The sequence below is a fragment of the Leptonotus elevatus genome, chromosome 3 (genome assembly GCF_054856555.1).
Source record: "Leptonotus elevatus isolate MCC_2025b chromosome 3, RoL_Lele_1.0, whole genome shotgun sequence".
Classification (NCBI taxonomy): Eukaryota; Metazoa; Chordata; class Actinopteri; order Syngnathiformes; family Syngnathidae; genus Leptonotus; species Leptonotus elevatus.
In genome coordinates, this window is record NC_141241.1 from 893,409 (window position 1) to 913,775 (window position 20,367).

At 42.1% G+C, this 20,367-nt stretch overlaps 2 protein-coding genes and 1 pseudogene across 4 annotated transcripts; 1 reads left to right on the forward strand and 2 right to left on the reverse strand.

Moving 5' to 3' along the window:
- The first annotated feature begins 271 nt into the window (after window positions 1-271).
- LOC147176584 (adhesion G protein-coupled receptor G5-like) lies at window positions 272-19,081 on the forward strand. 2 transcript variants are annotated; one of them, XM_086071177.1, is made up of 14 exons: window positions 272-700; window positions 872-1,002; window positions 12,036-12,111; window positions 13,238-13,379; window positions 13,511-13,630; window positions 14,733-14,849; window positions 14,928-14,973; window positions 15,148-15,242; window positions 15,834-15,949; window positions 16,720-16,985; window positions 17,071-17,167; window positions 17,254-17,383; window positions 18,721-18,877; window positions 18,942-19,081. In XM_086071177.1, coding segments are annotated over exons 1-14 (1,584 nt in total). In that variant the 5' UTR covers window positions 272-698; the 3' UTR covers window positions 19,031-19,081. The 2 variants fall into 2 exon arrangements, with proteins under 2 accessions (XP_085927303.1, XP_085927302.1); XM_086071176.1 differs by lacking the exons at window positions 272-700; window positions 872-1,002 and adding exons at window positions 10,848-10,909; window positions 11,006-11,229.
- LOC147176585 (uncharacterized) lies at window positions 1,668-4,131 on the reverse strand. Its single transcript, XM_086071203.1, has 2 exons — window positions 3,592-4,131; window positions 1,668-2,949 (listed from the first exon to the last, which is right to left on the reverse strand). The coding sequence occupies exons 1-2, from the start codon at window positions 3,713-3,715 to the stop codon at window positions 1,763-1,765; spliced, it is 1,311 nt and encodes a 436-aa protein (XP_085927329.1). The 5' UTR covers window positions 3,716-4,131; the 3' UTR covers window positions 1,668-1,762.
- LOC147176586 (uncharacterized) lies at window positions 4,674-7,086 on the reverse strand (annotated as a pseudogene). Its single transcript, XR_015094359.1, has 2 exons — window positions 6,618-7,086; window positions 4,674-6,292 (listed from the first exon to the last, which is right to left on the reverse strand). The product of XR_015094359.1 is annotated as an uncharacterized LOC147176586 (transcript).
- Window positions 19,082-20,367: the final 1,286 nt, after the last annotated feature.

Here is a 20,367-nt window from a genome sequence, read left to right on the forward strand (position 1 = left end):
ATGGGGTTTCTAAAAACAGGCAATTATTCATTCTGATCAAATTGATCTGATATGGAAGAAAAATATATTGCAAAATTGCACCCTGATGATTTTTGTAAAAAAAATTACAAGTTGCATGCAAAGATGATTCTTTGTTGTTGCTGCTGTATTGAAACGTGAATGAACCAATTCAAACTGCCTGATGTTATATTAGCTTAAAGAAAAAATCCAGTGCAATCTTTTTAGGTGCAGTTGTCTTTACCTTTTAACTACAATCCATCTCCGCTTTATAAAGTAAATGTTTTCAAACATTTATTAAGGTACAATTTTAATTGGAATTACATTTGATGAGGAGTCATTGAATCACCAAGTTGACCGTTAGATGTCACTATTGCTATTGTCACTGTCGTGTTCGCCAACCTTTTGAAGCAGGAAGTGGGACGACTCATTAGTTTGCAGGTGTGTAATTAGATACCATTGATGGCGCATTCTATTTTTTTTTGTCCGCCGTGAGTACGCGGCGTCGTGTGTTTATTATTTTCGAGAGTTTCGGGGGGAGCAAAACGTTTTTTTTTTTTTAGGTGGAATTGTGGTAAAAGTTTGAGAGCGCCGGACTCGAAGCTTGGAACTCCAATCAAACTTTCTTGAGCTTCCAAACGCGACCGTCGCTGCATTTGTTTTCCGAGGAACAACAACAACATGGCAGCCGCGTTGTGCAGATGTAAGTCAAATAGTTTGGATTTTCTTATTTCTACCTTCGATGTGCCTTTAGTTAAGTCTTTTGGTGGCGGTGGGGGTCAGAATAGGTTGTTTTGTGCCGGCTGCAGTAGCACTCTAATTTTTAATATTACATTTGTGGAATAAGAAACAGAATAATTCGTAACTCTAACAGGGGTCGCCATGTTGGACGAAATCGTCCTCTGCTGCAGTCCACAAGTGACGTCACAAGAAGGTTTCTGCCTACGACTACAGCACATTTGGGTCAAGCTGGTTTGTTGTCAAGTCGTCAGCATCAAAGCCAAGGTACGTGAGCACAATCATTTTGGTCTTTAAGTGGAGTTTGCTTGGCTCAAAGGAGGAATCAAACTCACGGTGATCCGTATGATTTTTTTGTGTTATGACTCAAGAGTACATTTACAATTTGCATAAAAAGTGTTTAAATACATTTAGATGTGTTAAGATCATATGGGGGAGGCTTTAACGACTTGTACAATAAAATGTTTGTTTTTTAAAAACCAACCAAACAAAAAAGCTCTGAACTGCATGTCGGCTCTCACAAATACTCAACAGGTTTCAAGATCGGATCACAAACATAAAAATAAAAAATCATAACTTTATTTCATTTGCTCCTACTCTTCTAATCAGTATACTTGTTTGGTCATCTGATAATTAACATATTTAATTCAACATTAACGTGCTAATCCCTTTTTGTGGAATATTTTGAGAAATGTTCTGCACTGCAATAATTCAGTCTCTCATTTGACCCCTGACCCAATGGTTGGGGACCTCCTGAGTTAAAGCATCAAACTAAGATTTTACATTTTGAGTCCTTAAGTTTGGAGTCTAAGAAATATGTTATTTTTCTTTTTTTTTTGATAACTGAACCTCACATAATCATCATCAAAAAAGAAAACCTAAACGTAGCTTTATTGCATTTCGGCTCTCTACAACAGTTACCGGACACCATCACAGTTTGAAATATTTTATTCAGAAACACATTTACATTTCTTTTTCCACACGTTACCAAGAAGAGTCCAACTTTCCTTTCCGATTTGTTGAAGCTTCATTTGGCGCCGCTCGTCTCAACCGCACACTTGTGTGACTTCAACAGCTGCTTGCGTGGGAATTGTTTACGGCAAACACCGCAACTGAATGGTTTCTCACCAGTGTGCGTTCGTATGTGTATTGTCAAAGTGCCACTTTGGTTGAATCTTTTGCCACATGTGGAGCAAGAAAATGGTTTCTCCCCAGTGTGTGTTCTCATGTGATGACTCAAACCTGAACGATCACTGAAAGTTAAGTTGCAGACTGAGCAGGCGAAGGGTTTCTCGCCCGTGTGTGTTCTTGTGTGTCTCTTTAAATCTCCCTTCCTGGAGAATTTTTTACTGCAAACTAAACAAGCAAAAGGTTTCTTGCCTGTGTGTGTTTTCATGTGTTGCACCATCACTGTACGATCTCTGAAAGATAAGTTGCAGACTGAGCAGGAAAACGGTTTTTCGCCAGTATGTGTTCTTGTGTGCGTTGCAAATTGTCCTTTCCGAAAGAATCTCTTGCCACAAACGGAACATGCAAAAGGTTTCTCTCCTGTGTGTGTTCTCGTGTGTACTCGTAAATGTCCCCTTTCGACAAAAGTTTTTCCACATACTGAACAGGCAAAAAGATTCTCTCCGGTGTGTGTTCTTGTGTGATTCGTTAAACTTCCCTTTGTAATGAATCTTTTATCGCAAAGTAAGCAAGAAAAAGGTTTCTCGCCAGTGTGTGTTCTTATGTGATAGGTTAAACTTTCCTTTACCGAGAATCTTTTATCACAAACTGAGCAGACAAAAGGTTTCTCTCCGGTGTGTATTCTTGTGTGTCTCTTCAATGATGACTTGTTGACAAAAGTTTTGTCACACTGAGAACATTTCCAGCGTTGGTGGTCAGTTTCACATGTCGGACCGCCTTTGGTTTGCTCATCATCATCATCATCATCATCATCATCATCATCAGTGTCAGAAGAGTGTGACGTTACGTCGTCACAATCTGAAAGTGGAGCTGAGAGGCTGCCTGATTGTGATCCTTCACAGCGGTCTCCGTCAATGTCTTCTTTGTCATCATCTTCGCTCTTCACAATCACATTTAATGGAAAGTTGCCGATGTCAGCCTCCTGCTCTTCCTCTTTCACGTGGGAAGGCTCCTGCTCCTCTTCCTCTTTAATATCAGGGTGCTGTGGCTCTTGCTGTTCGGGATGAAGGTCAACTTTACTGACATCTGCACGACACAGGAAGACAAAGTCAGACTCAATCAAGTCTTATGTTGTGCAATTCATGTTTTTTGACAATGTTTATCAGCAACATACAATTGTGAGGGCTTGATGATTAAATCATGTTTCTTTCAGTGGCGTGTGGTAGCTTTCAAATATAAATTAAGCATTTTTAAGGGAAGCAATTCATTGATGTGTGATAATTGTACCTGCAAGCAAAAAAGAAAAACTCAAACATCAACCTGAATTCTCATGTCTAGAATGTTTCATTAAATGTAAAGTCATTCATAGATGAGGGATTAACTCGTCTGCCTCACACTTCTGAGGTCTGGAAAAAAAAATGCTCAGATGCCGTTTTTGTATTTGTTTTCACTTTTATTGGTTGTTTTCAATTATTAATACGAGTGTACAGTTGTAAATATTGCCGTTAATGTAAAAAAAAAAAATAATAAAATAAGAACCTAAAACTAAATCATTATGTTAGACTTCCGTCAAAAACTGATTTCAGTTACTTTAAGCAGTAAAAGCAGGAAAAAAATTTCCGTACAGTCACAAAAATTGACACCCGAACAAGACCCGAGGCTCAAGACATAAAAAGAGGAATATAATTCCAAATGTCTTAAACTGCGGATAGGAAGACGTGAACAAACCTGCTCCGTCTTGAGTCTTCTTGAAAACAGCATCCAGGCGTTGACGTTGTCCTTCGTGGTCCTCTTTTGTCCGACAAAGTTCGTCCTCGTATTCTTCTTCTTCTTTCACACGTTTTGCACACATTTTCCCCACGAAGAACCACAACACTTTACATGCAACGCGTCTCTTTGTTAGCTAGCGGCTAGCAAGCCAATAAGCTAGGCTAAGAAAAACTAGATCGAAGAAGCTCCAACGTGCGCCAAGACAAGCTGATCCGGACATGAAGTTTCAATGAATAATGTTTTACTCAAGTAAAGTCGTGACTGACGCGTTGTGTTCAGTATGAATTCGGGAAGAATTTTCCTTTAGAGGCGGAGCCGAGGTTTGTGTTGCGTTAATTTTGCGGGGTCAAATTCCATCGTCGATGACGTAACAACATCTACTTCCGCCCACTGCATCGCGTTCAATCAAACCATAAGATTTAACAGCTACGCTGGATTTACGTGTCACAGATCTGTAATCCAATTTGTATTGCTGCCACAAAAAGTTCAACAACACGTTGTAAAAATATTTTCACGCTGAAAGGATAGCTTTAACTTCCGGTTCAGGTCACTGGCAGTGTCCTCTGTTCTAAATCAAGAATTAGCGACATAAATGCGCAGCTCTTCTTTAATACTGTAAAAAATGAAGGCTGAGTAAAAAATATTAAAATAAAATATGTAGAACCTCCACTCCAACCAGAAGGAACTGCTTTGTTTTGCCAAATACAGAAGTCGGCTCATAATTGTTTTTGCATGACAACTTTTCACATTAAAACATAAAACTTGTCACGTTATAACGTGTAACTTAACACGCCATAACGTGAAACGTATCACGTTCTGCGTGATATAGAACTTTTTCTCTCTCCCTGGTTATCGAAAAGGAACATGTGGATATATTTTTTTGGTGTGAATTAAACAAATATATTAAACTGTATTAATGACCAGTCAGAATCACATTGAATCTTAAAATTGAGTTAACAATATTTATTATTGCGTGGCAGATATTTGCATGTGAATATAGTATATCTACAGCTGCAGCACCGACAAACCCCACACATGAATTGCAAAAGTGTCAAAAAGTCATTTGCCTTAAGGCAGAAAGATGTTGCTGATACCCAAAATGTTCTTTTTTCTTCTTCTTTTTTTTACACGGCAAAACTGAATTAGATGTCTGGAACTGAATTTAGTTGTACAGTCAACTCCAATAAGGTGTCATTAAAAGGCTTCAAGCTGGGTCGGGACGGCAGAATAACGCACCGTAACTGCTTGCAGCTTGCTACGCAACACTTTCACAATCTCGCACCACTGCACATTCTTTGTTTTTCTTCGATTCAAACATTTTAAAAACCAAGAGAAGCCAAAATCGAAATCACGACGAGTTGATTCTTTGCCCAACGTGTAAAGCAGCGGGCGGGAGGCCCCGTGTCGAATGGGGCATCCGTGTACTGCATTAAGGCAATGACAACAAACACTGAACTCTATCAGTTTGACAAGTTTTATTTCGAAACACGTTTGCGCTTTTCCAGCTTGCTATCAAGCGTCAAGTTTAATCTTTCCAAAGTGCTTCTAGCTTTTGTTTCCTGCTGCTTTTCTCACAGTTACGTTTGTGTTTCTTCAGCAGCTGCTTGCGGGGGGAATTGTTTATCACACGCACTGCAACCGAAGGGTTTCTCACCCGTGTGCGTTCTCGTGTGTGTTGTCAACGTCCCTTTTTGAGCGAATGTTTTGCCACAAACGGAGCATAAAAACTGTTCCTTCCCGTTGTGCTTTCTCATGTGATGACTCAACGCTGAACGATCGCTGAAGGATGAGCTGCAGACTGAACAGGCGCAAGGTTTCTCCCCTGTGTGTGTTCTCGCGTGTCTTTGCAGCACTTCCTTTCTCGAGAATCGTTTACTGCAAACAACGCAAGCAAAAGGTTTCTTGCCTGTGTGCGTTTTCACGTGTTGCATCATCACCGTACGATCTCTAAAAGATAAGTTGCAGACCGAGCAGGGAAACGGTTTTTCGCCAGTGTGCGTCCTTGCGTGTGTTTCAAGTTGTCCTTTGCGAAAGAACCTTTGGCCGCAAACTGAGCAGGCAAAAGGTTTCTCTCCTGTGTGTGTTCTCGTGTGACTTGTTAAACTTCCCTTTGTAATGAACGTTTTACGACAAACTGAGCAGCAAAAAGGTCTCTCCCCGGTGTGCGTCCTCGTGTGATTCGTTAAACTGTCCTTTACTGCGAATCTTCGGTCACAAACTGAACAGACGAAAGGTTTCTCTCCAGTGTGTATCCTTGTGTGTCTTTTCAGCGACGACTTGTTGAAAAAAGTTTTGTCACACTGAGAGCATTTCCAGTTTCGGTGGTCGGTGCGACATGTCGCATCCCTTCTGGAGTGTTCGTCATCAGCCGTGTCTGTGTCAGAAGAATGCGAAGTGATGTTGACGTCGCCACCATCTGAGAGTGGAGTTAAGGATCTGTCTGCGTGTGATCCTCCACGGCGGTCTCCATCACCTTCTACTTCTTCCTCATCATCATCATCATCATCATCTTCACTCTTTACAATCTTCACGGTTATTGGAAAGTTGGTGATATCAGCCTCCTGCTCTTCATCTTTAATGTGGTGAGGTTCCTCTTCCTCTTTATCTCGAAGGCGGTCTGGCTCCTGCTGCTCGGGACGAAAGTCAACTTTGCTGACATCTGCACGACAAAGGAAGACAAACGTGCAAAATTGGGTTAAGTCAAATGCGGCTCAGTCAAGTCTTGTGACGTTTTTATTTTTTTCTTTCTTTTTTTTTTAAACAACGTTCATCAGGGCCATACAATTATGAAAGCTCAAAAGTTCCTTTCAGTGGCACTTGGGAACTTGATGTGGAATACAAAATAAGCATTTTCAGGATAGCAAATAATTGATGTGTGATCAGGAGGGGGGGGGGGGGGGTTAGCTCGCCTGCCTCACGCTCCCGACGTTTGGGTTTGAATTTCCTTTCTGATTATATTATTACACTTAAATCTGACCTCCTACCAAATGCCGAGAGGAAGAAGCAGCGAGGGTAAGAAGTGAAGTTGCCTTTTGTGCGTGCTTCGTCTTGAGGCTTCTTGAAAACGGCGTCCAGCGGTTGACGTTGTCCTTCGTGATCCTCTTTTGTTTGACAAACTTCCTCCTCGTACTTTTCTTCTTCTTTCACGCCCTTTGCGTACATTTTCACACGAAAATCACCACACTTTGATACTCGCGCTCGATCTTCTTAAGCGTCGTGTCGATATTACAAAGTCGTTTCTTTGTTAGCGGATAGCAAGCTAAGCTAAGCTAAATGAAATCAAAGAAGCTTCAGCCGGCACCGGGACGAGTTTAACCATACGAGAAGGGTTAATGGATGATGTTTTACTCCCAGCCAAGTCCCGGCGGACGTGTTGTGCTCAGTCCGAATTCGAGAAGAATTATTCGGTGAAGCGCGAGTCTCGGTTGTATTATTTTCTGTCTGCTTACGTCATCGACGACGTTCAACGCCAACTCCGCCCACCGAAAGCAACGCTGGATGTGACGCAATATTTTTGGGATCCAATTTGGCTTCGTCAAAAAGAACATTTTGGAAAGATATCCGTAACTATATCTTCATGTCCGCAATTATTATTTCATATATCTACAATTCGATTGAAGGGACCTGCAGATATCTTGAATAGACGTGATTTGCAGATTTTTATTGATCACGGGTGAAGCTGAAAAGTAACTCCAGTAATGAATGGGATATCCACGAACTGCATTAAGCTCACACCATCGCGGTTTGGTGACTTTTATTTGGAGTCACATTTTCACTTTGACTTTGAGTCAGAGTTTGTTCACAACTCAACTTTAGCACACTTGTGTTTCTTCACTTGATACTTAGGGGGGAATTGTTTGTCACAATTGTTTGTGATCTTTTTTTTTACAGAATCACGTTTTTTTCCCCAATTTTTGTTTTTACACGTTACCAAGAAGAGTCCAACTTTCCTTTCAGATTTGTTGAAGCTTCTTTTAGCGCTGCTCTTCTCAACCGCCCACTTGTGTGACTTCACCAGCTGCTTGCGGGGGAATTGTTTATGGCAAACACCGCAACTGAATGGTTTCTCGCCGGCGTGTGTTCTTGCACGTGTTGCCAAAGTGTCTTTTTTGGGAGAATCTTTTGCCACAAATGGAACACGAAAACTGTTTCTCGCCAGCGTGTGTTCTCGTTTTGTTGAACCAGTCCTGAGCGATCGCTGACGGTTAAGGTGCAGTCTGAGCAGGCAAAAGGTTTCTCGTCAGTGTGTATTCTTGCGTGCGTTAGTAAATCTCCCTTTCTCGAGAATCTTTTACCACAAACTGAACATGCAAAATGTCTCTCTCTCCACTGTGTGTTATCATGTGTGAGTTCAAATGAACAAATCTTTTCCCGCAATCTGAGCATCTGAAATTTTTCTCACCTGCATGGCAGACAAAAGGTTTCTCTCCAGTGTGTTTTTGCATGTGATTTGTTAAATATTTTTATTTTATTTTATTTACTCTAAGGCCACAATCCAGTGTGTGTTCTTGTGTGTGCTCATAAATGTCCCTTTCCAGACCATCTTTTCCCACAAAGTGAGCAAGCAAAGGGTTTTTCTTTAGCGTGTGTTCTTGTGTGTCTTTTCAAGGACGACTTGTTGACTTTCTTGTTGAAAGCTTTGTCACACTGGGAACATTTGATGTTTTTATTGCCTTCTTCGTCTTCACTTTTGACAATTACAGCCAATGGAAACTTGGCGATAGCAATCTCCTGCTCTTCCTCTTTAAAATGGGTCATCTCCAGCTCTTTCGTGTCTTCTGATGCTGTCTGCAGAATACAAAAGACAAACATTAAAACCTACATGCAGTACATGACACTCCAAGTACATATCAGCTAGGTTGCCTAGTTATGTAAAAATAAAAAATAGAATGGCAAGAAAAAAATCGCCTGTCTATTAAGCCTGTTGTTACAATACAGTACGTCGAATGAACAATAGTACAGATGGTGTGTAGTTTATTTCAACAGCTGCTTATTACAAAAGGATGCTTTGCAATATATAAACAGATTAAATCAATGCATGTTTTATTTTAGAGCAGACACGTGTCTACAATCTTGCTAAGACTCTCGTGGTCATGCTTTTGACAGTGAGTGCATCATTCATTTTCAATAGGAATTTGCATCACCATGGTAATGCATGATAATAATAATAATAATAATAATACAAATAAAAGAGCTTCTGATACCTTTTGATTTGTAGGGGTACATTTAACATCACTACCAAGTACCCACAGAAGCTTGTCCTAGTATTTATTGAACATGTCACATAATTTTTTCTTGCGCCACATTTGCAACGCAACTGCTTAAATAACAGCATTGCTGCTCATGTTTATAGTTTTGTCATTGTTTACTGTCAACATATTTTTCATACTCTTCACTGCCATTCATAAACACACACTGAACTTTCACTTTGCGTTACACACGGAACTATATTTTATTGTCTCTGTGGTTGCAACAGTAACATTCAAGCTAATCACATATCATTTTGTCTGAGAAAAAATGGCAGAATAATGACAAAACGATATCATTTATGAGCTATACTAGATGAGCTGCCGTGCGCCACGACGCACGGCCTCCTTTGCTGTGCAACGTTCAATAAAGCCAAAATAGATATCATATTTGTTAAAAGTCAGAAAGAAGTAAACAAACACATTGCGCAACGCATTTTGCGGCTTCTTGAGAACAGCGTCCAGATGTTGACGTTGTCGCTCCTCCTTCTCGTTTGTGCGACAAAGTTCCCCCTCGTACTCTCCTTTCCTTCTTTTTTTGCATTTATTGTCACACGATAATTAAAACACTTTACGCACACATTCGATCGCCCCCGATACATATGTCGCTAATGATGAGTCATTAACATTGTTTTTCAGTTTCAATTTATATTTTAGCCGTTTTGGATTTAGTTAACTCAGTATGGCTCAATGAATAGAATTGTATTCTTATCTGTGTTACTTTCATGAGAGGAGAAGGGGCAACGGGTTTTTACATTTGCTATCTAAAAGGGAGTTTTAGTCTGGGGCCGGTCTCTGCCGGTCGGAAGAAGGGAGTCACAGGCTTATTATTATTGTTTTTCTCTAATCTGATTTATACCCATGGGAACAGATTTTCTTGTATTCACTGAGTTGTAACCAAATGTACTGTGGGCTGATGGGTGGAGACTTTTCGTATTCACCGACTTTTCAATAAATAAGGATGTGCCGGAGAGCCTGACACACAACCTGATGGAACACGGTTTCAGTGTCGTCAGCCTTTTGTCATCAGAAGCTTCTGATAATTATTTACCTTTGCAAAGGGACTTCTTCACCAGGATCTCACCATTCAGTTAATTGAACACGCAAAGAGTACAATACTTAATATTGTCTACTCTAACACTAACAAACACGATTCTCTGATAGCAGCTCGAAAGCTAAAATAAGATAAGCCAAGCTAAGCTAAACTAGCTCGAGAAGATTTACGTGCAGCGGCCACGAGTACATCCAGACACGAAAATCAAAGTAGGCCTAGTGATATTTTTGTCCTGTAAAGTAGCGATGCTTTGGTACATCCAGTATTAATTCAAGAAGATTTGTTTTGTAAAGTTCGTTTAGTTACAAACAAACAAAATGTACACGGAAGGGAGAAGGTCGAACAGTTGTTTGGGATTTGTAGTTTCCTCCCGGCCCAATCTGTCAGTGTCAGCTCGAAATGACATCATAAGACGCAGCCAAGATGGCTGACAACCCCCCCCCCCCCCAAACCACCACAGCCCCCCCCCCCTCTTTGGAACGTGTAAATGTGTGATGTTTCAAAATATGAGCTACTGTACACATGTTTTCAAAGGCTCTTTTTGAACAGTTAATGATTTTAGTGTTCTTCATTTGTAAAAGTGAGTCGCAACAAGGGTTTTTAATAGTTTAGGATTTTTCATTATAGTTCATTTCCCTTTCATTTAGACTTTTTTTTTTTTTAATTCAGTTATTTTTTTCATTTATTTTTAGAAAAGGGTGTTTTTTTTAATGCTTCGTTTTAGTTTAGTTAATTAATCTTCATATGAGTTTTAGTTTTTAAAGTAAGACATTTTTATACGGAGCATTATTTGTTGCGTAAAAGATAAATATCATGTAATGATGCAAAGTTGGATTGTGAGCTCATATGAGGTTTTTTTGTCCGTTGCCACTTCCTCTTCGGGTGTTGCAATGACATTTGCATTTTTTTCTTCCCATTTCTAATGCGGTTGTGTTCTCGTCGTCCTCGCGTGCGGATCTCGGGATTCCTCTTGAAGGTCAGAAAAATCTCATTTGAGGCCCGCGGTCCGCGCAGCATGTTGTTTTCAATGTTGGAATTTGCCTTCATGACGCCGATGCGCTTCAATCGTCAGGATGAAGTGGCGGCTTCTTGTTTGGCTGCTGCCGCTTTTGGCTCGTTGTGATAGAGTTCCTCGACACCATGGAGGGCTCAAGGGGATCGAGGATCGAGGTCTGAGTCCGGGTCGAGGGGACACCCCAAATGATTATGCGGGCTGGGATTCAGAGCACTGCGCGAACACAGATTGCAAAAATAAAAGCATACACGAGAGTTGTAAGGTTTTGGACCGCAAACGAGGTGCGTAATTGATTATTTTTCATCATTGTGTACATTTTGTATGTCAAAAATGGGTCAAAAGTATACACAGTAGGTTGACTAGAGTACAATCCCGCAAATAGGTGAGTTTTTCAACATGGCTGGGAATTGGGAAAAAACTGTGAATATGTAAAATTAGGTTATGAAAATCGGGTTTCAAGTCAGGTTTTCAAAACTGTGTAGAAAAGCAGGGTTAGGGTTTAGAGCTTAGGGTCAGGTTTGTCGTTGGAGTTTCAAATTATGGTTGCAAACAAGGTTTATGATTTCATAGGTAGGAGTTATAACAGTATTTAAGGTTTCAAGACAAGGATCTGATTTCTTTCCGGACCCGTGTTTCAAAATAGGGCTTCTCACGGAAGGGTTGAAAGTCATGTTTCAAGCTCAGGTTCAAGTTTTAAAGTAGGGTTTCAAGCCAGGGTTAGGTTTTGAAGAAGGCTTAAGGTGTGATCATATGGTTTTAATGTAAATATTGGGGGTTCGTGAAAAGTTGGGATTTTCAAAGTAAGATTTCAAAAATAAGATTTCAAGCCAGGGTTACGGGTTTGAGCCGGGGTTACTGTTTCAAAGTAGGTTGGCTTTAAAGATAGAGTTAGTGTTTCAAACCAGGATGAATGTTTTGAGTCCGTTTTTGTAGTTTGGGTTTCATATATTCCAAGCAAGGGCTGGTCTTTGAAAAGAGGTTAAGATTTCAAATGAAGTTTCCGAGTAAAAACAAAACAAAACCCTGTGCTGCATATTTATTGACAAGTTAAAAGAACAAGAAGAACAACAAGGTGCGTTTTCAACAGGCCTTGCAGATGCCGAGCGTTGCATGACGCAAGTCAATGCAATCTTGGAAAGCGGAAAGCCCGACATCCTCTTTGAGTGAGTATTTTCACGCAATGGCCGCCAGCCAATGGCAGGGCACATACGGACGGGCCGACGAGCATACATTTCAGAGTGAGGGATGGAAAACCAAAATGCTGGAGGGGGCCACAATTTGTCATCAATGCGGCGTGGGGGGGCCACACAAGACCACTCGCTTCCTAACCACGTGGATGAGAAAATGCAATTTTAAACATGGACCAAACCTGATGTTAATGTATTCAATTTTTCATAATACACTTCTCATCGCATGTACAAAAGATCCGCACTCCAAATTCAACAACAAAGGGGTATGGAGCAAACAACAAAATAGGCTAAGGATGTAACGATAACAGCAATATCATGATATCGCGATATTAAAATTGCCACGATGTCGTTGTCGTCATGTCACGATATCAAAAGCAGCACATTTGTTAAAAACGTGTGAGTGTATTCCAGTTCTAGCGCCCTCTGGTGGTTACTTTATTAGTGCAGTTTAATTTTAAATTAGGAATGTTTTGGCCACTACCGCAGTTACCGATCATAGAAAGCAGTCATACCAGCAAATATATTTATTTGTTTATTTTTGGCAAAATTGTAGGTTTTACACTGTATCGTTTAAAAAAATATATATCACCAACCTCCCCACAATATCGTGATAATCGTATCATGAGGTTCATATTGTAATATTTATCATATAATAATGTTTGGATATCGTTACATCCCAACACATAACATGCCTCGAAGTGCATAGACCTGGAGTAAGCACAACTAATCCATGTCTGCCATCTAGAGGCGAATGGTGACATTACAACTTAAAAGTATAGTCCAATCCTCACCGTTCGGCACCTGTTGATTTACAAATTTGCAGATGTTTTTTCTTCCCCCCTCCAATTTTTTTGTTTTTGTTTTCTTCATTTTTTTGTACTTTCTGTGATTTTGCTAACCCTTCATCATCATCATCATCAGCAGCATTTTTTGAAGAATTATTTGGTCATTTTGTTTTTAAAAAGCGTGTGAAAATGCGACTCCTTGTCATGGCCGGGGAAGTAAATACAGAAAATCCTCATTCTCTTCGGCCCTCGTGCAATTTCACACGAGGACACGCAAGCGCGTCGCGTGCTTTGATTTTGCTTTTTGTCTGAAGAGCAATCAAGCGTCTGGAAAAGTCTCTGCAGCAGATCAACGTGAACGAGACGACGTCCATGTTTGTGGGCCGCCTGCTCGCCCTCCTGTTCAAACCCAAAGGACGCGTGGCCAGCCTGCACATTTCCGCCAGCGAGCGCGAGGTCAGCGTCCCGACACCGAATGGCGAGACGTCCTTTCCAATCTCGCCGTCCTCGATGCGACTGCCGTGTCGCAACGCGGCGCTCGTGCGTTGCAAAATGTCTCACTCAAGTTCTCTTCCTGTTTATCGCAGGCCGGCGCGGGCGCGACGGTCAACGACAGCCGAGTCAACGTGCGGCTGCCCGGAGATTTGCTCTCGGGCTTGGACGACACCGTCCTGTTCTGCATGGTCACCTGGCCTCCGTCCGTTTGGGTACGAGCGAGGAGAAAGTCGAGGGGAAGGACTTTTGTGAACGCAAAACTCTTTTTCTCATCGCAAATCATTTCAAGGAAGCAATAAAAGGAGACGAAAGTAAGACGTAAAGTCTGCGGCAGTTGAGATGTTGAGTGATCACGATTTTGGGGACGTCGGCAAAATGGACATCGAGATGTCAAAAAGTTGGCCAAAAAATAGATCATTTTATGTTTGTACTTTTTTTCAAGTTAAGAACAGAGTGCGAGCACTTTTGCCACCTCTGCACGGAACAGATTTGAAATCAGACTTGCATTTGTGGTTTCACACGCACAAACACGACGTCCCCAAAAAAAGAGGAAGACATGTCGCTTGCGTGTCAAATGCAGTGACACCATATTTATTTACTGTAATGCAGTTTGTGGAATGCCGGCAGAACATTTAAACACAATGTGCACGCTCGCACACAAACTGCTGTGGGCCACAGACCACATCCGGACGCTCACATGCAGACAAAACCCAACTAGGCCCCGCCTCTTAAGGCCTAGATACACCAATCCGACGTCAGCACAAACCCCGACTATTACGTACCTTCAGCGCATGCGCGAGAAGTAATTCCCCTCCATACCATCGGCGGCGGTAGTGGTTATTTGTAAAGGCAACCAGAAACCTCTTACGGGGGCGGGATACAAAAACCTAAACCATGCATGCTGGTTTATTTTTACTGATTACAAACAGTTGCTGTACTTCTCAAGTATAAAAGTAAATCGTACCCGTGTCATGCCGTCGTTCGGCTTTCATACCTTTGCCGGCATACCGCTTAACGGAAATGTCGTCTAATTCTGGTCTCTCGTGAAGCAAAGAGACAAAAGTCATCTTCCGATCTCCGTCCAGACGGACATTGCGCGTTCAAATGCGGTGACGATGCGCAGAATGAAAAAGGTCCCGGCTTTCCATCACGACTGTTTTATCCGCGTCCGTCACTTCCTCTTCTTGCCCCGTGCGCTGATTCGCCAGCTCACAGCCAATCACAGTGATCCGACGGGATTGTCGAGACTAATTCATTTTTTTTCCTGATGATGGTTTTCTCTACATTGTGCACTTTTGTTGTCCGTGATTGCAGAACGTCACCTCGGAGAAACTCTACCAAAATAGGCTGCTGGGCTTGAGCGTGCGCGGGAAAACGATTTCAGGACTGCGGGAACGAGTGAACATCACCGTCAACGCGTTTAGCGCCAATGTAGGTCAAAGGGTGAAAATACATTTCGTACTGTCCAAAACATGCGCCGTGTGTGGAAAACGTCAATGTGGTCAACAGGAAAGCCAGCGTCCCAGATGCGTCTTCTTGGATTTCTCCACCAACGGTCAGTCGTTTTCGAATCAATTAACATTTAAAGGCATGCGCTGATTTGGGGAAATCCTGGTATAAAAAATATGAAATCACGTCAACGTCATCTCACGTGTGCTATCGTAATGTCAACATGCAGGATGTCTCATGAGCATGTAAGCAACATTGTGCGTTGTTTGTGTGGAGGCAGCGTTCAGCAGCAGCGGTTGTCGGACCATCTGGCAACGCGGCCAGAGTCACGTGACCTGCTCCTGCGACCACCTGACCTACTTTGGCGTTCTCATGGTCAGCACTTCTTTCACTTTCACTTTTTTGAGCACGACAAACACCACGTTGGGCCGAATTTTCGCGGCCGGAGCAAATCTCGCGCTCGCTGCCGTCTCATTGTGTGCATGGGTGGAGTTTTCTTTCCTTTGATATTTGCCCAGATGTGCAGGTGCACGTGCAGATGTGCAGGTGCACGTGCAGATGTGCAGGTGCACGTGCAGATGTGCACGTGAAGGTGGCCTACCTTCCAACCCGACACGGCCAAATCCACCAAACTTGCATTCTACCGCCTGCGCCACAACTTAGACCTGCTTTCAGCTGGTCTAAAGTTTCCTCTACTTTCCGTCACCGAACCCCCCCTCGATCCACCGGGATCGTCCTCCGGCCCAAACGCGCCAAACTATATTGCACGGCACGAAAACCGAGCCCAATGTGTCCTATTTGACTGAAGGACGGAACCAATGGAAGCGCAAACAACACGCGCAAAACAATCAAGCGGAAACTCGCGCTTGTTTTGCGCTCCGACCTTCCTCCAGTTTCTTCACTTCATTCTTTTCCATCGGTGTGCAATGAAAGCTCGTCACTCCTGTTGCTGTTTTTCCATCGCAGGTGTCCGCTCCTCTCTCGGACACAAATGAGGCGGTGCTGTCGTACCTCTCTCTGATTGGCTGCAGCCTCTCGCTCGTCGCCCTCGTCATCACGCTGCTGCTCTTCGTCACCAATAGGTGGGAAAAAAAAAAAATAAGTCTTTCACTTCCTTGCCCAATATGCAATTTTTATTTGATAAGATTACCGTTTTAGTCCTGCTTCTGGAAAGTAAGTTTGTTTGTTTGTTTTGTTTTTATTTTACTTTCATCTCGCGTCACATCAGACGTTTAAAAAAAAAAAAGGTTCAAATTTGATCACAGACTTTTTATATAAAATATCTTGGAATTTTCACCCCCGCCCTCCCCCCACATGTCCAACTTAAATCTTCTAAAATTATGAATTATTCATCAAACGTTTGCAACTTTAAATTAAACTTGTAAAATTTAGATTTTTCTTGAAAATATATCACTTTTATATTTTTTCTTGACTACTTCCGAAGACATTTTCTGACAAATATAATTTTGTAAAATTCTGACTGTATTACAATTTGCACTTCCCCCCCCCCCAACATATATTTTATAACAAAATCACTGCCTATTTTTTTCTAGAAATATTCTTTTTTTCTTCCCTAAAGAATCTGTGTTAAAAAAAAAAAAAAAACTCAGTTTGTTCTCCTCAAAACGTCAGAGATTAATCTTGTAAAATATTGCCTTTTTTCTAAAATAAGCAAACGTATTTTTCAACTTTTTTCTGAAAAGTAAATTGCCTTCATCTGAGTGCCGTTAACCTTGTCTTGTGTGCGTATATTCAACCTGAAGCCTAATTGGCGTAAAAGCGCTAAACCCCTTTTGTGTGTGCCTAATAAAATGATGTGTATAAATATATATTTTGCGTTTGCGTCTGGCAGGAAGCTGCGCGAGGACGTGTCCATGAAGGTGCACGCCAACCTGGCCGTGGCGCTGATCCTGCTCAACGCGCACTTCCTGTCCAGCCGGGCGGCGGCGCTGTCGTCCGACGGGCTCTGTTTTTACGTGGCCCTGGCGCTGCACTACTCCCTGCTGGCCACCTTCAGCTGGATGGCGCTGGAGAGCTTCCACCTCTACCTGCTCCTCGTGCGCGTCTTTAACATCTACATCCGCAGATACATGCTCAAGCTCGGCCTGGCGGGATGGAGTGAGTCCGAATGTAGTACCCGTTCTGACCTGTGAGAGGCAGCAATGAGCCAACGATGACCGTAAGTTATTTTCCTTGCGCGCAGGTTTTCCCGCCGCCATCGTGATCGTGGCGGTCTTCATCGAACCCGACGCTTACGGGCGCGTGGCCCTGGACGTCGCCGATTCCAACAGCACTGAAATGTAAGCAGGCAGGATTTGACTTCCGTTCGGATCTCGGGTGGGCAATGCAGTGCTTCACGTGACCCGATGGTGCGGCGTGCGCGCAGATGCTACCTGGTGGACGGCACGGTGAAGATGGTGAGCACGCTGGGCGTGTTCAGTGTGGTGTTTGCCTTCAACCTCGTCATGCTCGTGGTGACCGTCCACCGTTTGATCGGCCTCCCGCACAGGAAACGGGTACACATAGTCCAGTATTTTTCAGGAATTTCACCAGAATAATACTTTTTTGTGTGTGTGTGCAAATTTCCCTTGTAGTCTAATTCATGTGAGTTGGACTTCTCATAAAATGAAGATTTTATTCTCGTAAAATCTTTACTATTTTCTCGGGGTGTCAAAATGAGTGCGTTCATTTTGAGTCAATTTAAAGTTCCTTTAACGCCACCAATTTTTTAAATGCGCCATTAATGACCGCCCCTTACTTGGAAAGAGTGTAATGAGGGGATTCCAATCGCAACGAAGAGGCAGCGTTGTCACAGTCTTAAACTTGTAATTATGCCATCTAGTGGCAGAAAAATGAGCTCACCACAAATCAATATCACACTACAGTACAGTACATATTTTTAATTGTAATTCAAATTTATGAATTATTATGAAATTACTGTACAATAACTAAAAGATGCAGCCAAATTTCTAGTAGTTTAAAAAAAATCCACTTTTCTTTAATAAGAGTATGAAAACTTAAAAAAAATGTATTGTACATTTTATTGTATATTTAGAACAGATATAAAAGTTGCGATTAATCACGGATTAACTGTTAAAGTCATGTGATTCACTCCCAGCCATTTTCACTGAAGCAACCCCCTTCGCTCCCGGCTGGCTTACTGGATTTTGAATGATTTTGCAAGGCCCACAGAATATTGTGTTCTATTGCTATAAAAACATGAAAGATTAGAGTTTCTTCTTTCATCAGGAGAAAAAAGTATATTTCTATCTGTTTCCGTTTTGCAGTAATTAGCATTAGAATATAGCTAAGTTCCACCATTATTCACAAATTTATCTAGAATTGTGAGTAAATTAGCTTTTTTTTCAACATGGCTCTGGTTGATCTCTTATACTTTGCTGCCACCTGCTGGCCGTTTATGTCTTAACTACCATTGCTTTAAGCTTTCTCTTCAGTTCAGAGGCAACATCAAAGCCTTCTGTGTCCTCAAGCATTAAAACAAACAAACATAAAAAATGCATAAATACGTCTTTGGGACGCTTAAAACATTACAATAAAACTTATATACGTTTTTGGGAGCAAATTAGTTCATTAGGATTAAAAATTTAAATCGCCTGACACCCCTACAGTTAAAAAAAAATAAAAAAATAAACGTTTTTAACTCTAAAAAAAAAAAGACTACATTTTTGATTTTTTTTTAATTAAGAATTTTTTTTTTGCATATATATTTTTTAAAACGTATAAAAATAACATAAAAAAAAAGATAGTACCGATGGCTAGATAGACAGACAGACTTTCTCATAACCTGTATCTTGCGCCTGTGTTTGCGCACGGCGGCCATTGCGCCGCTCAGTTCGGGCAGGGTGAGCGAGGGCGAGCCAAGCAGAACATCAGCACGCTGCTGGGTGTGAGCACCCTGCTGGGCATCACCTGGGGTCTCATCTTCTTCTCTTTTGGCTACCTGAGCACGGCGGGCCTCTACCTCTTCTGCATCCTCAACTCGTTGCAAGGTGCGCCCAACATCCTCCTCGCCGGCCTTCCGTCGGCTTCTCACCGGCCGCGTTTCGTCCTCAGGTTTCTTCCTCTTCTTGTGGTTCGTCTTGTCTTGGAGAAAGTCGGGGCCGTCGACGACCAGCAGCAAAACGCCAAGCGCCAGCAGCTGAGCCGGGGAGACCGTCGTTGACTAATAAATCCAATTCTCACTCTTTTTACAATTCTGTTTAGTGGAAGCACGTTCATTTTGGGGGTCGGGGTCATCGCAACTCTTCCTCTGAGGTCTCTGGTTCTTGTTTGGCTTTAATTAGACAGGCTCGAGTTCCTCTTCGTCTTTAATTCGGGGGCTCAGGCTCTTCTGCCTTTAACATGCGGGGTGCAGGGGGGGGGGGGCTCCTCACCTCTGTCAAGTAAGTCCTCCTCAACACTAGTTGGCGCTATATTGCGGCAGTTTAACACATCAGCGAATCATCATCTGTAGCTGGATTTACATGGAGCCTTGTGTTCGGATTAGAGTCAAACAGAATGAAAATGCTCCAAATAAACACCTCAATTTGGGGGGAAAAATGCCAAATGAGGCGGTATATGCCTTTTGCCAATCCAAACAAGCGTGAAACTTAACACATCGGACCAGCGAGGCTACATCCGGTCTGCGCATGTTCTACCTTGACGTAAATGCGTAGTGATCAGTGGTGACATGAATGAATGACAGAATTACTAAATGACTTTGACGATTGTATTGCAGACACATGACATACATTTTTCTACCACAACACAACCACGAAAGCTTTCTGAGCTTGTACGCCGTTTCTTCATCCTTTACTAAAAGTTGTGCAGCTTCATTGGCTGCTGCTTTTCTCACCAGCACACTTTTGTGTTTGGTCATCTGATACTTAGAAGAAAATTGCTCATCACACGCACTGCAAGTGAATGGTTTCTCACCGGCGTGTCTTCGTCTGTGTCTTGTCAAATTGCGACTCAGAGAGAAACTTTCGCCACAAACTAAGCAGGAATACGGTTTCTCTCCAGTGTGCGTTCTCATGTGGAGAACCAATCCTGGGCGTTCACTGAAGCTTAAACTGCAGACTGAGCAGGCAACAGGTTTCTCTCCAGTGTGTATATTTTCATGTGTTTGTTCAAATGTGCCTTCCGGGTGACATTTTTGAGACAAACAACAGGAAAAAGGTTTCTCGCCAGTGTGCATTTCCATGTGGAAGGTCAAATGTCCCTTATGAGTAAACGTTGTACACTGAGCAGATAAAAGGTTTTTCTCCAGTGTGTGTTCTCGTGTGTATGTTCAACTTTTGCCACAAACTGAGCAAATGAAAGGTTTCTCTCTTTTGTGACTTCCATAGTGCACTTTCAAATCCCACTTTGCGAAGTAACAACGCCATCGAGCTCGAGAAGCTTAATGTGCACTATCACAATTTTATCCGGACTGGAATATTTAACTAATGTCGGTTTACTCCAGTAAAGTAGTGATTTGACGCCCCGTTGGAGGCTTCAG